General features: G+C 31.9%; 1 protein-coding gene across 1 annotated transcript; it reads right to left on the bottom strand.

Moving 5' to 3' along the window:
* Positions 1–1265: 1265 nt before the first annotated feature.
* Positions 1266–3391, bottom strand: LOC141697418 (expansin-A4). The gene is made up of 3 exons (XM_074501800.1): positions 3125–3391; positions 2398–2716; positions 1266–2035 (listed from the first exon to the last, which is right to left on the bottom strand). Exons 1-3 carry the CDS (start codon positions 3276–3278, stop codon positions 1726–1728), a joined length of 783 nt encoding a protein of 260 aa, XP_074357901.1. The 5' UTR covers positions 3279–3391; the 3' UTR covers positions 1266–1725.
* Positions 3392–15355: the final 11964 nt, after the last annotated feature.

Here is a 15355-nt window from a genome sequence, read left to right as displayed (position 1 = left end):
CGAGTCAATGCTTGGGAGGGGTGCTCACTTTGACCAGTAACACTGATGAAGCATTTGCTGTACTGTTGTCAACTCTGTATGGTTGTAATCATATGTTTGCGAATAGGTTTAACGGGGGCATTGATGTGAATGCCTAAATCAAATAACTCCATTAGTGCTCAAGTTTTCGGTTTTAGGTTATTCATATTCGCAAACAGTTGGTTTGTTAACAATCGTTTGATGTGGAGCGGCCCCTATTAGTTTATTATACTGTAATAAAATTTGAAGTGTTTTTTTTATTTAACAAAAATGAAGAATGTAGATTAGGTATTAAACAATTCATAACTAGGAACAAGTAACCACTAAAATCTGCCCTTTTTAATGAAGGCCAGTAGGTCTAGTGTCTGTCTACAACAATGTTTAACATGAAATGGATAATTGTAAAACTGGAAAAGAAAAATGGAGGGACCAAAGTAATATCTTATGTGATAGCATGCATGTGATGAACAGAAAGATGCCATTATCCAAAGACATCTGATGTGAAAGCTATGCAAAAATTCTCCAAGAGAAATTGAAGCTTTTGGATGAAGAATGAAGAAGGGTATCCAAAGCCTTTACTTTATCATTTACCATTTTTTCTTCCAAAATAAGAATAGGATCCAAAGTTTGTAGCTTCTAGATTGGAGGGAGAAAACAAGTTGTTGGGGAGTCAGTCACTCCCCGCATGTGAAACAAGATTTAAATCTCCCTCCCCATCCAACGCCTACCCTACATAATCCGCGGATGAATGGAGTAGAGTGAGTAAAAATGTACGTCTTCAAGTTCTTCATTTTCGAATCAAATTATCTGTGTATATATGAATAACCTTTATTCGATTTGGCAGTTGGTGAATTTTATTCTTTGGTACTGATTTGTGTTCATTCATGTCCCAACACATGGTTACAGATTTTGGAAATCGGAATTATTAGGTTGAATTATCAATTTATCAAATGATTTTTAAAAATTTGAAAGATTTATCGTTAATGTATCAAATCGGTCGAATAGTTTTGACCGATTTATGAGCGTTTATCGATAAATTTTGCAAAATCAACCAATTTATATAAACACGAACTCAACCTTATAATTTGTCACCATTTATACATTCTTTCAACTAAATTATTAAGATCTCAACGAAACCAGGTATGTTTAGAACATTTTGGACCCAATTACGAATTACCACAATTTTATTGTTTTAAAAGCGAATTTTAGGCCAAATTTAAAAACAGAACAAATTTAGTGTGAAGTCGTTACTTGAAACAAGAAGTATATTATATATCCATTCATACATTACATTACATTGGCCACCACCATAGAAGATAGACTCAAAAACTCACTAGCTGCGGGCTGCATGTTTTTGCAGCCTCCTCAACCCAATCTCCCCACTCAACTACAAAGTACAAACACCTTCTCCCTCCTTTCGACCCTAAAATTACACACAACATTTAAAACAATAAAAACATAAACACAAATAAAAACAACAAACCCCCGCCAAAACCTAAAAGTCAAAAGTCAAAAAAGTTACTCCACCTTCCCTCTATTACTCAACTTTTTCAATCCCCGATGAACCCACTTTAACAAATGTCCTGGGACAAATTTAAGGGCCAAAAGTTAAGTTTTCTAAATAAGTGGCGCCAATGGTTAAAATATGATTAAAATCAAATTAAGGCGGGTAAATTTTTTAATAACTTGTATCATGAATACTTTTTCTTAGACTCTAAAGTTCTTTCCGGCAAAGGTTTGTCCGAATTGCCAGTGAGCCGGAACAATGTTCCATGAGGTGGAAGTCCTTCGATCGCTTCCCGTGACTCGAAATGAGAGTGATTGTCCTACTAAAACAGCATTTGATTGCCAGTTTTGTCCCCAATTGCGGCTCATGCTCATCCATCCTGTTCTTGAACCTTTGACACTAACCCTAACAATGTCTCCTGCACCGGCTACGTTGCTGATCAGCACTAGGTTGAAGTAGCGGAATCCGTTGATTGTGAATCTTATTCCTCCTCTCTTTCGGCATGGTACTCTGTATAAATAAATCGATAATGTCACCAATTTGATACAGATTTTAAGATGTAGATACGGATTTAAGATGTATCAGTGTAAAAAAATCAAGTTTATATGTTACATGAGTCTTTAGACATAAATCACAAATGCAACTCATCCTAAGTTTGATAACTAAGAAGTACTGAAAGAATTGTTTACTGTAAACTAAAAAAAAAAAAGTAGTGGCTTATCTATTCTAAATTTTAAATACAAACTTTACGGCAAATACTCCCTAAGTTTCAAAATAAATGTTCAGTTTTGACTTTTGTTGGTTAAATTATTCATATTTTAATAGCTAAAAACAAAATTAAGGAGAACAGAGGAAGGGGGGAAGAGTGTTACCGGCGATACGAGACGGGAACAATACCGGCACGATACTCAGCAATCTTGAGAAACATAGGCATTGCGAGATCGAAATGAGTTCGGGGAGGGTTGCACCATCCCCCATTGTCACTAGGCTGCGCAAAGTTAGGTGGGCAAAAATTTGTAGCGGTAATGAAAATAGAAGGGCTGCCCGGGTGGCACCATTGTGGATCACTCTTGCACTTAATCTCGAAACAGGCACCGCAACTCTGCCCTTTGTTAAACAACGCTGTGCTTAAGGCTGCCGTGTTTACGCCGTAGCCTTGGCTATACAGGTTTCCATATCCACAAGCTCCACCTACCCCAAAAAACAATTTAAAATCATTTTAAGTGCATTTTGCTTACGAAAGTAACATGACAGGGCTTCATAACTTTACTATGTTCCGAAAAAGCTTGTTTAACTAAAAAATGTATTTCGCAAAGTTAAACTAGATTAAATAATAATACCAAATTAACAAATTTTAAAATACATTTGGAAGGCAACCATTCACACATGACAATTACGTTTTATTTTTGCGATGTAAACTCACGCACATCCGGGGAAGAACTACTACATTTTTGGTAAATATATTTTTTAGACAATTAGCGGAAGGATGTGTGAATTTATGAATACGGCCCCGAAACCTGAAATTGTAACGGTACAACTACATTTTACTACATTTATCATACATAAGCGAGTAGTGGAAGAATGTATGTGTATGTTTACCCATTGTGCCGGAAGCATCACTGCCACCATAAAATGTGGCATGAGCACCTTGCCACGCACCGCCGGAGTAAACTCCGGGGATTCTTGCTTCAGCTACTGATATAAGTATTGATATCATGAGAGAGGCAATGCAGGTGATTTTTAGGATGCCCATTTTGTATTTAACTAACACAAAGAAAAAGAAACTAGTACAAAATTTGTGTGGAAGAGAAAATGAGTGGGAAAAGAGTGTTGGAAGAGTGGACTACTTATTGAAGAGTGCAGGGGGGCAAGGGGTAATGTGTAATTTTTGTTAACATCTCCATTTAAAGGGGTAGATTTAGACAACGTTACTTGTCGTGTACAAACGTTCCGTATAATTTCGTGTTTTCGTGTACCAAATCTTAAACTCAAACCCGACCCGAATTTGTATTCGTGTACCTATTATTCGTGTCGTTTTGTACCGTGTTCACGTGTCGAATACCAGTATTGTCAGGTCTAGGTAGATTAACACTTTGGAAGATACTCGCGACATTCTTTTCAAAATAGATTTGATAATTTGAAAAAAATAATTGAGTGCTAGGTTTGTGTTAAATTCAAATTTTATAAAATGTGATTAAATTTTTTATGTTTAAAATAATAATTAAAAAAAATTATAATCAAATATATTAAGAAAAATAAGAAAAATGTTAGAATCTCCAAAATCATTCTCCAATGTCGAGTTTCCGCTATATTATTAACTGTTTTTTCAAAAATAACATGATCCCTGATACATATATACTAGGCTCATAAATAAAACATAAGTTAAGGGCAACTCCAAGATTGGCCAAGTTTTTTAACCTCAATTTGGATCGAGACAACTCTCTATTCCAATAGTTCGGTCTAAATTTTGCTCCAAATTCATATATCAATATTTTATTTTTTCAACTATTAATATATTGTCATTTTAATGTGTTTTTACTAATTCATATACCTATTCATATTAATTTCAAACTTAAAAATTTATTAAATTATAAAAACATTACACTTAAACAAGAAAAAATAATATTATAATTAATTAACTAAAAAAATAACAAATATTGAACTACTTTGAATTAGTATATTGTCCCACAAACACTCGATTAATGCATCTCGAAGAGCAATATGAGCTTTTTTTTTCTATTTTTCGATATAGTCCAAGAAATTGTTGATATCGAGTATTTTCATCATTTCCAACCGTCTCAACTTCTGGATTTGGAATTTCGATCAGCTCTTGAATTGGAGCACTCAAATCAAGTTCATCATCAATCAAGTATATTATTAATTTGAATTAAAAATATATTTTTGTTAAATAACTATTATATATATAAGTGAAAATTAAAAAATATAATTAAAAACTACTTAATATATATATAATAACATTCAATCAAAAAACTAATGAATATATAAAACATAAAAAGTTAATATTTTATTATTAAAAAAATTTAGGCCGGTGAATAATGTCGGCCTAAATTTAGGTCGGCACTATACACCGTCTAAATTGGAACAGACAATAGGTCACTGTTGAATAGATGTGGATCAAAATCGGTAAATTTAGGCCAATAGATCACTTTTGGAGATGGCTTAAGTATCACTTTGAAAAAAAAAGTTGAAAAAACAATTGAGAGCATTTAGCACGTATAAATGTTACGGCGACATTATGTTCATTATTCTAAAACATCATAATATAAAGTGAAAAGGAAGGAACATAAATCCAGACGAATAAAGGAGTCGCAAGTTAAGGCGCAAGCAGCGGCGGTTATCATAGGATTTCATGATATAGTTCAACAAACTCCACTCCACACTTGACACAGTTGAACAAAAAGCTTGACTCGGCCGTTGAGATCCACAAAAATTTCGGACCCGAAAATCTGACCTGGCCAGATCTGGTCAAAATCCGGTCAAGTCCGGTCCGGTCCCGGCCCGGGTTTCGGGCCTCGACGGGTCCTATAAATTTAGGCAAAACCCGGTCCGACCCGGTTAAAAGCTCCGGCCTTCGACCCGGCCCGACCCGTTTAAAAGTCCGAAAATCCCGGTTATAATCTGATTATTCTAATATATATTCTTATATATTTATAAATTCACATTTACTATAAATATAAATAATACTTTAAACACATATATATTTACATATTTGTGATTATTAATATTATTTATAAACTTCGTTGCATAAATAATAAAAAAAGATATAATAAGTATATTATATATATTTGGATATCATTGTTATCATAACAATGATAAAACATATTATTCTATAAACATGCTTATTTCTAGCCGAACTTAAATTTTTCAACGAAGTAATGTTTTCATAAAGTATTTCATGTAAACTAATACATTTTTACGATGATCTAGTTGCTAACATAAATATTTTTTCGAAATCTCTAATAATACTTGATCCGATTTAAACCTATAAAAAAACCCGACCCGATCTGATCTGGCCTGAAAAAAAGCCCGGTTAGGCCCGCCTCGAGGCCCAAACAGGCTCTGACATCTTTGGAAATCCCAGCCCGACCCGGTCAAAGTCAAAACCCGAAAAGTCCGACACGGTCAAAGCCCGGGTTTTTTAAGGCCCGGTCAAAACCCGGCCCGGTGGGCATTTTTTGCATATCTACTCGCCAGCCTTGGCCCTTTAGAACCTGCCCTCAGTATCATTGACAATAGACGTCGTGGATCGGATCGGATTGGGTCAATCGATTTTAGTGTAAAAATTGAACTAAATTGCGAAGAATGATTTTAGAAAAAATTTATCAGCGATAGGCGAAGAGTGACTTTAGAAAATTTTCATCCGCAATCACTAGAATTTTTTTATCAGCAATCGGCGAAAAGTGATTTTAGAAATATTTTATCCGCAATCGTTAGCTCAGCAATCAGCAAAAAGTGATTTTAGAATATTTTTATCCGCAATCGCCGCTAACGATTGCGGTTAACCGCATCATTTGCTTTTGCTAATTGCGGTTATTGTGGTTCAATTACGGTTAACCACTTAATATAAAACTTTTAATAATTTGTCAAAATAAATTGAGGATAAGATGTGATTATTGTGGATCGATTACGGTTAATCACTTAATATAAAATTTTTAATAATTTGCAAAAAGAAACTGAACATAAGATAAAGGGCCTGTTTGGCTGCCCAAGAATAAGTAGTTTATTGACTTATAAACCCGTAAGTAGTTATTGACGAGTGTTTGTCGATTTAACTTATAAGTTGTAAATTTAACTTATAAGCCGATAAGTTGAATGTTAGTAATGACGTACGTTTTCTCAACTTATTTTGAATTTTCATTTTTTTATAAACTTTAGTTATAAAATATATGTTTTGAAATGTTAATCAAATTTAAAATTCATGAATTAAGATAAAAAGAATTAAAAAATTATTTATTTTTGTTTGTTTAAGTAAAAAAAATCTGACTTATAAGTAAAATTATCCAAACACTTATACAACTTATAAGTAATTATCTACTTATCACTTATAACTCAATTATTCATTTTAAGTAATAAATTACTTATTTTAAAATTTCTCAAAAGTGCACAAATATAAAGAACGAGCACACTTGTTCATGTTTAAAAACTAATGTAGTAAAAACTGGCAAATGAAACATAAAAACTAATGCATAGAGAAAGTGAAACTGTTGCTTAAATTCGCCATCCTCGGAACAAGCAAATATCTCCGCGCACATATAAGATATGATACATTTATCATAAGATCAAAGTCAATAGTATTGTAAAAATAGCTGCACCTATCGTTATAATTTAGAACTAAAAATAATTTTTAGTGTTAAAATAACACCATATTTTCAATAATTAGTTATATATTTAACTAAATTGTTTCAAATTTAATTAACTTTTCTATTTATGTGTATAAAAAATTCTCATTTTTATTTATTCTAACTTTCCCCTTCTGTTTGTAACTATTTTGTAGTGTGGTAAATATAGCACAGTGCTATATTTTGTGCTATGTTTAATATAAACTATAGAACCGTACTATTTTAGGACAGTGTTTACACCATCATTAAATTGTCAAAATTCACATTTTGTGCTATATTATAGATATAGCATACCATTTAGCAGGCCATAGGATATAGGATATGCTCCAAGAGAGAGAGCGCAGATGGTGTAGATGTACTTATTAAACATGACATGGCATAAAAACAAGTAACTGACAATATTATTAAAACAAACCAATTTGAACAGCATTATTCGATCACAAATGATAATCAAGATCAAACATATAATAAATATATTAAGTATTGACAAAGGTATCTTAATCTTAAAATATTAAAGAATAACTATTTTTGAAAATATATGTGTTTACTTATTAATTTATATGATATCAAGTGTTTTTACATTAAAAATATATTTTTTTATAAATATATTTAACGGTTTGTGATTGTGATTGTGGTTGCGGTTGCGATTTTGCGATTTTTAAAATTTTAAAATCACATCATCTAAACCACGAATAAGCGATTATTAAAATTTCGATCAACAATCAACTCACATTTTGTGATTATCCGCAAGATGCGGTTCGGTTGCGAGTGGTTGAACGGTTCAATATGATTGAGCGGTTCGTCTGTACACCCCTAAAAATAAGTATTGTTTATGTACTAGGTAGGGCTGCAAAATCATTCGTTAATAAAATTTGGAATTGGCTTGTTTACGTGAATTAGGTTAGGTTCGTCTAAAATGAGTCAATTTTGAAGATGAAAAATAGCTCGAGCTTGGATGACCAAAAAAGTCGAGTCGAGTTTTTTGTCTGTTTGATTAGAACTCGACTCGTTTATCTCAAACTTGACTCGTCTCTAATAAAATTTACATGTATTATAAATAAATGATGACTAATAATTTAAAATATAATATATAATTAAAGAAGTTATGGATGTTTCAATAGTTTTAAAAAAATTATATATTTCTTAAAACTCTACTTAAGAAAAATAAACTAATTTAGATTAAGAAACACGCGCAGAGTTTGAGCATGTATATCATTGTAAGTAGTAGGGCTCCACATGAGTTGGGTTGAGTCGGTTTGACCCTTTTAACGACCCGATTCATTTAATTCGAGTTACAAAAATTTTAACCCATTGATCTCGAAAAAATTAACAAACCCAACTTTGTTAATCGTCTGACGGGTTGGGTTGGTTAGGGTTAGATTGATCGGGTTATAAGAACAATATTTCGTCACAGTCATATGATTAAAAGTGTCATAATACATAACTTTTAGTATAAAGGTATTTAGAAGAGAAATTCAACATTGCATATAAAATAACTAAAATTAACTGAACTATATAGAAAGAACAAATCTACAACAAATGAAGTCCATTACTGTCTCCAGCAGTCCGGTTCTAAAATCCAAACTCGGTAGCAGCACAAGCATATAACACTCTAGCATAAGTTGTAATTAACTAATAGTTTTGCGCTTCTGTTCTTTATCTTTTAGTGTCAAGTAACATGACAAAAATAAAAACAAATAAGTTGTTTCTACAAAAATGCCCAAAAAATCTCTATATTGGTATCTTATAAGCTTATGTCCAAGTAATATACGAGTTTAAATAACTACTTTCATTTAAAGGAAAATAATTGTAGTTAAAATTGTTTGTCATGTAAGTAAGAAAGTAATCAAATGATATGCATTATAACTTCTAATGTTAATATCATATACTATATACATGTTATATAATGAATACTTGGCTAACCAAATCTACATTTTGGAAGGGCAGTAGCCCAAGTGATTCAATACATCAATTATTGGATTGTGTAGTAATATAGATTATAATCATATAAATTAGTGTGTGTGTATATATATATGTATAATCGGGTTGGGTTGGGTTAAGATTTCAAATATCTCATTACAAACGACCCAATCAAAAATCAACTCAATTAACCCATAATTTTCGGATGGTTCTGTTGATCGGCGAAATTTAGGTTTGGGTTGGCTCGGTTATAACAGGTTGGATAACCCATTAGCAGCCCTAGTAAGTAGGGTGCACATAGGTTGAGCAAATCGACTCAACCTAACCCTTTTTTAACCCGAAAAACCCGACCTACCGCAAATCGAATGATAGATAGGTGGTTACTTGCTCAATCCGACATAAATGGGCTGTGTACGGGTTAAAAATATTTTTACCCTAACCCAACCCAACTTGATTCATTAATATCACTCGTAATTTTATATAATATTTTAAGTTTAACATATATTCGTACCTTCCATCATGTGTTTTTATGTAACTATTACAATATCTTAAATGGATTGTATATTATCTTTTTTTTCTCATATCTAGTACTTTCCAAAGATTAAGATTACCGATTAATATAATATAATTTTATTTGTTCAATTTATGGTTGCATACTTATTTTCGTTTATAGACGTATGGTTACTTTTTTTGTATGTATATGATATATGATATGATACACATTACTAAAATTATAATTTTAAGTTATACACATTTTATTTTTATTTAAATTTTCAAAATGAGTGATTATATATAATATTGAAATTTTTTAACAAGTTCATTCAAACTCATTCAAACTGACCCAATCCGAATCAAATCGATGTACGACGGGTATGCTTGGTTACAAACTTAAATTTTATGGGTTGGATTTAAAAAAATTCAAACAGATTTAATTAGATCGGGTTATAAAATCGCCTCCAATCAGGCCAACTCGACCCATATGTAACCTTAATTGTAAGATAAACGCTTAATTGTAAGATAAACGCTAGCATTTAATCCCGATGTAACTTGTAAAACTATATATTATACTTAAAGGTTGTTCGAATAAAATATATATATAAATTATTAGTGAACAACTCAACTATATTCGAACTCGGTTCAGTTTGATTGTTCGTGAATAAACTTGGGTTTGGCTCGAATTTATTAACGAGCTAGTATTAAACATCACTTTCTGTTCAGTTATTATACTCGACTCAACTCGTTTTTTTTTTATAAAAAAAATCGATTTGTATCGAACAAATCTCTGCTCGGACCCAATTCTTTTGCAGCTCATTGAGTAGGTAATTGGATTATCTAATATATAATGATTTTTAAGTATTTTATGCTAGTAATTTGAAAACTAAAATTGGAGGAGACGAAGTCCTATTTACTCCCATTCATTAATCAACCTTTTAACATATATACGCCAACTAATATTTTTATTGAATGCAGTTATGAGCTAGCTATGGAAATTCTTAAAAAGAACTGATTATGTTTACATAAATATGAATTAAACGAAATTTAAACTTCTTTCGGGGACCTCGCTTTTTAACATTGCGTCTCATAACAATCGTATGCATATACTTACGGTATCGAATATTTAAAGTGAAATTTATGTTTTCCAAAATTATTTTAAAAATGATTTTAAAATATTTAATTGACACCATGTTATTGAATATTATTATATTAATGGGCATCATGTGTACATATGAATCAAATTAATAATATTATATCATTTGTTATTTTCGAACATTTTTTGAAACTGTTTATAAATAACTAGAACTTCACGTTAGGACTGCACATAATTCCGGTCTGGACCTGAAACCCGGACCGGAACGGATATTTATACTTGAAAAATTCTGATCTTCGGTCCAATCCGGTCCGGTTCAAGATCTGAAAAAATTCGGTCCAGATCTGAATGGACCTGAATTCATATATATAATTATTTTATCTTAATTTATATCTAATAAGATCATATATAAATATTAAATATTCACCAATATCATATTTTATTGATCCAAGTTAATAGATAATAAATCGATATAATAAAATAGATCGATACTACATTTTAAATTACCAAATTTCGTAATTCATGTAATTAAATATTGATATTCATACTCTTAAGATTTTATATTTACTTTTAAAATAATAAAATATGTAATTACTTTTAAATTTTTATTGACGTACCAAGTAACAAAATTTTTAGTGTATATAAATTTGAAAAAAAAATTATATAAATAATTTTTTTATATAAATATTAATTAAACCGGTCCAAACCGGTCTGTTCTCGGTCCAATCTGGATTTTTCCGGTTCAATCCGGTCTCAAGACCGGATAGAGCCGATCCAGTCCCCGATCCTTAATTTTAAAAAAATCCGATATTCTGTCCGATCCGGTCCGGTTTTTGACGTTTGTGTACTTTTTGTATTGTTTAACAAACATCCCGATGGTTTATTAGCGCCCCTCATGTTTAAAGGACTGGAAATAGTCAAATAGAAGCCACAAACTACTTGTACGTAAAATAAGGTGTGTACGGTTGAAAAGGGTCCGGCTGCGTCCCCGTAATTATCGGACCATATTACTGCCCCGGCTTTCCTTTAAAAAAAAGTCAAGTTTATTACTCTCGAGCCAAACGCGATGCGGGCTGATGGATGTTTCATTTATTGTCTTCTCCGTTTTTCATCACTCTATTTTATATATGTAATTTATTTTTAATTTAAGCATAAAATTTATTTATTTTCCAAATATTAAATTTATTATAACATTAGATAACTTTTCTTACATTACACATTTTTTTGACAAATAAAAAATAGATTTCATTAATTTCAACAGAATACAGTCTGGACAAACTTCCAAACATCGATACAATCATGTTGGAAAACAAACTAAAAATGATTAGATGATTCGTTTCCTTTTAATATACTGAATTTAAAAATTCTTGAAACCAAACGATTCAAACTGCACTAACATCCCTGAAAATAGCAACATCACAAATGATTATATTACGTAAAAATTATTATTAGCTCAGTGTTCAGAAATCACAACTATCTACTGAGATCGGAGAAGTGACATCACATCTATCTACATGCCGAATAACAGTTATAGACATACCGGAAGTAGCTCAGCTATCTACGTATCGGATACCAGTTAAAGACATGCCGGAAGTGTAGACCTTTTAAAAATAAATAACTTTTTGTTGTGAAAGGTTAGCTCGTGCAATAATCAACGGCCCGGATTCGATGAAGACTTTAAAGATCACCAAAAATATCAACAAAATCGTTCTCAACAAATCCATCGCCAAATAAACTCAATCATAATTGAACAAAAACATAACAAAACATTTTATAAGAAAAAATAAGACACAATATAACATAAGAGACATGCAAACGCCTAAAATTTTGAATTTTATTGGGAAAAAATAACGAGAACAAAAGAAAATGAAGAAATTGGGGCTTTCTATCAAATAAAATTAGTAAAAATCCCTTGATTAACTTAAAAAGGAACAAACCCTAACCCTAAAATAGGTCAAAAGGAGGGAGGTTGTTACGGTACCTGTTAACCATTTTTTTGACAAATGCAGAAACTTTTCATTAAATTGAATATAGTACAGCCGTGACAAACCCCCAAATGTTGATACAACTAGGCGGTAAAACAAATAATATACTAAAAATAATTATATGATTTGTTTCCTGATCGTTTAACACATAGAATTTTAAAATTCTTGAAACTAAAAATGAAATCAAAGATATGCCAAGCGATCCAAATTGCACAAGCATCTCTGAAAATAGCAACATCGCAATTGACCATATCACATAAAAACTATGGTTAGCCCAATGTTCAAAAACACCAATCGCGTAAAATGAGATTGGAGAAGCGGCACCACAGCTATCTACATGCCGGACACCGGCTATAGACATGTCGAAGGTACCCTAACTATCTACATGTCAGATACCAGTTATAGACATGCCGAAAGTGTAAATCCATGAAAGATGAACAATCTTTGGTTGTGAAAGGTGAGCTCTTGCAATAATCACTACCGTCCCAGATTCGATGCAGACTTTCCAGATCAGCAAAAATATCAATAAATTCATCTTCAACAGATCCAACACCAAATAAACCCAAGCATGACTAAACAAAAACATAACAAATACTCCAAAAGGAGAGACAAAACACACACTCCAAGATGAGAGACACACAAACACCAAAAAAAATGAATTTTATTGAAAGAAAATTAACGAGAATAAAAGAAAATGAAGGAGTTGGGGCTTTCTACCGGAGAAAATCAGTGAAAGCACCTCGATTTACTTGAAAATGGACAAATTCTAGCAGAGGGGAAGAAAGAAGGGAAAAGTAGTAGCAGTTTCTTCTTTAATTTCTTTTTTATTGTTATTAATTGCAGCGGCTTTGTTAACCATTTTTTTAATACTGCTTATATTATACATAAAATCTAGTTTTGTGAGCCTAAACATGCATCCTCTCCGTTCTATAACAACGGGTATTTAATAAAAATATAAAGTCAAATCAAACGAGCTTCGCCTGATAGTCAGGGACTCAGGGTGGGTCATGGGTTTGTTAAATCGCGAACCCCATCTAATTGGGTTCGGGATTTTCAGGGGAGGGGCAGGGACTGGGTAAACTTTTTTTTTACTTAATTATTCTTGTTTAATTAATTTAATGACATTTTTATTTTAAACATATATTTATAAATTGAGTTAAAAATTTCAAAACAATTTAATTAGGCTGGTTTGCAAAAGTGTCCATAATCCGGTTAACCTGACTCCTGACCCATGAACTACGTTACTAACAGATAATAAGTGCTATTAGATATAAAAGTTATGAAAAAAATATCATTAGAAATTATATTTAATATACTGTCATATTTGATTTTTATATTTCTAAAATATAAATTAGTAAAATTATATCTGGATCAATTTGTGTACCAATTTATAAATTATTTATAATTTATGAATTCGTAATGACTTATCTCGGAATTATATTAATAGTATAAAATGAGGCGAGTGATTTAAAATTGTTCCATGAATAGCCACGACTCCATATATATTCTTTTACAGCCAAGATTTCAAGAAGATCTTACAATCAATTACAATTAGACGAGTTTACACTTTACAAGTTATCCCAAAATGTAGTATGTTAGATATATTTGATAATGTCATGGCTAATATGATTTATGTTTAGATTTCAGATCTTACTTAACAGGACAAATCAGTACTTAACCATTAATCAGTACTTATACTGGAAGTCAGGACTTAAGGATATCAGTACTTATATTATCAGGAGATAATCATCAGAAGTTAGATATCAGAACTTAAGTGCTGAAGGACGTTCAGATAAGGACAGTAGCTGATTAAAGGAAACAAGAACGAGATAAACATAAGAAGAGATATGCATGAAGAAGGAGTTCCGTGAAGAATGGAATACTTGGAAGAAAAGATATCTGATTGATATATTTTAGGAAGCAGAATTATATTCCATATCAATTAGCGATTATCTTGTAACTGTGTAGTATATAAACACAGACATAGGGTTTACACTATAAGTGTTATTATATTCAAGAAGATTATTCATTGTAACCTTAGCAGCTCTCGTGATATTTGTTCATCACTGAGAGGTAACAGTTCCATACTGTAACAGAGTTTATTGTTTCAATAAAGTTTGTTTTCTGTTACTTAAGATATTAAAGTTCGATTTGATTGTATTATACACTGTATTCACCCCCTCTACAGTGTGTGTGACCTAACAAATGGTATCAGAGCTAATCTGTTAACACACATACAGTTAAAGATCCAAACACAATCATGTCTGACACAGAAACTCCAACTAAGCCTACAAAAACTGAAGAACCTCCAAAGACACAAATTCAAAGTCGGTATGAGACTATCAGAGTTCCCATACTGAGACCATCTGAATATCCCATATGAAAGGTAAGGATGACCATGTTCCTGGAAGCAACAGATCCAGAATACCTTGATAGAATCAAGGAAGGGCCTCACAAACCAACCAAGCTCGCTGTTGCAGTTGCAGTTGAAGCAGCGAAGACCGTACCAAAGGAGAAGAGTGATTATACTGCTGAAGATATAACATCAATTGCTAAGGATGCTAAGGTACGACACTTACTGCATAGTGCCATTGATAATGTAATGTCAAACAGGGTAATCAACTGCAAGACTGCTAAGGAGATATGGGATGCTCTGGAAATAAGGTGTCAGGGAACTGACATAATTAAGAAGAACATGAAGACAATACTCACTCAAGAGTATGAACATTTTGACTCAAAGACTAATGAGTCATTGAATGATTTATATGATAGATTTGTCAAACTTTTGAATGATTTGTCATTGGTTGATAAAGAGTATGATCTTGAAGATTCAAACCTTAAATTCCTGTTAGCTCTTCCTGAATGTTGGGATTTGAAGGCAACGACAATAAGAGACAACTACAATCTTGATGAAACAACTCTTGATGAAATCTATGGAATGCTCAAGACTCATGAACTTGAGATGGAACAAAGAAGC

The sequence above is a fragment of the Apium graveolens genome, chromosome 11 (assembly GCF_009905375.1).
Source record: "Apium graveolens cultivar Ventura chromosome 11, ASM990537v1, whole genome shotgun sequence".
NCBI lineage: Eukaryota > Viridiplantae > Streptophyta > Magnoliopsida > Apiales > Apiaceae > Apium > Apium graveolens.
Note: the sequence above shows the minus strand (reverse complement) of the source record. Positions and strands in the feature narration are given on the sequence as shown.

Bases quoted from the DNA above. Each gene is read 5' to 3' on its own strand.
- LOC141697418 (XM_074501800.1), bottom strand. From the start codon at position 3,278: ATGGGCATCCTAAAAATCACCTGCATTGCCTCTCTCATGATATCAATA. The intron at 2,717-3,124 runs GTAAACATACAC...TTTTTGGGGTAG, and splicing joins TGATGCTTCCGGCACAATGG to GTGGAGCTTGTGGATATGGA. The intron at 2,036-2,397 runs GTAACACTCTTC...TTATTTATACAG, and splicing joins GTTCCCGTCTCGTATCGCCG to AGTACCATGCCGAAAGAGAG.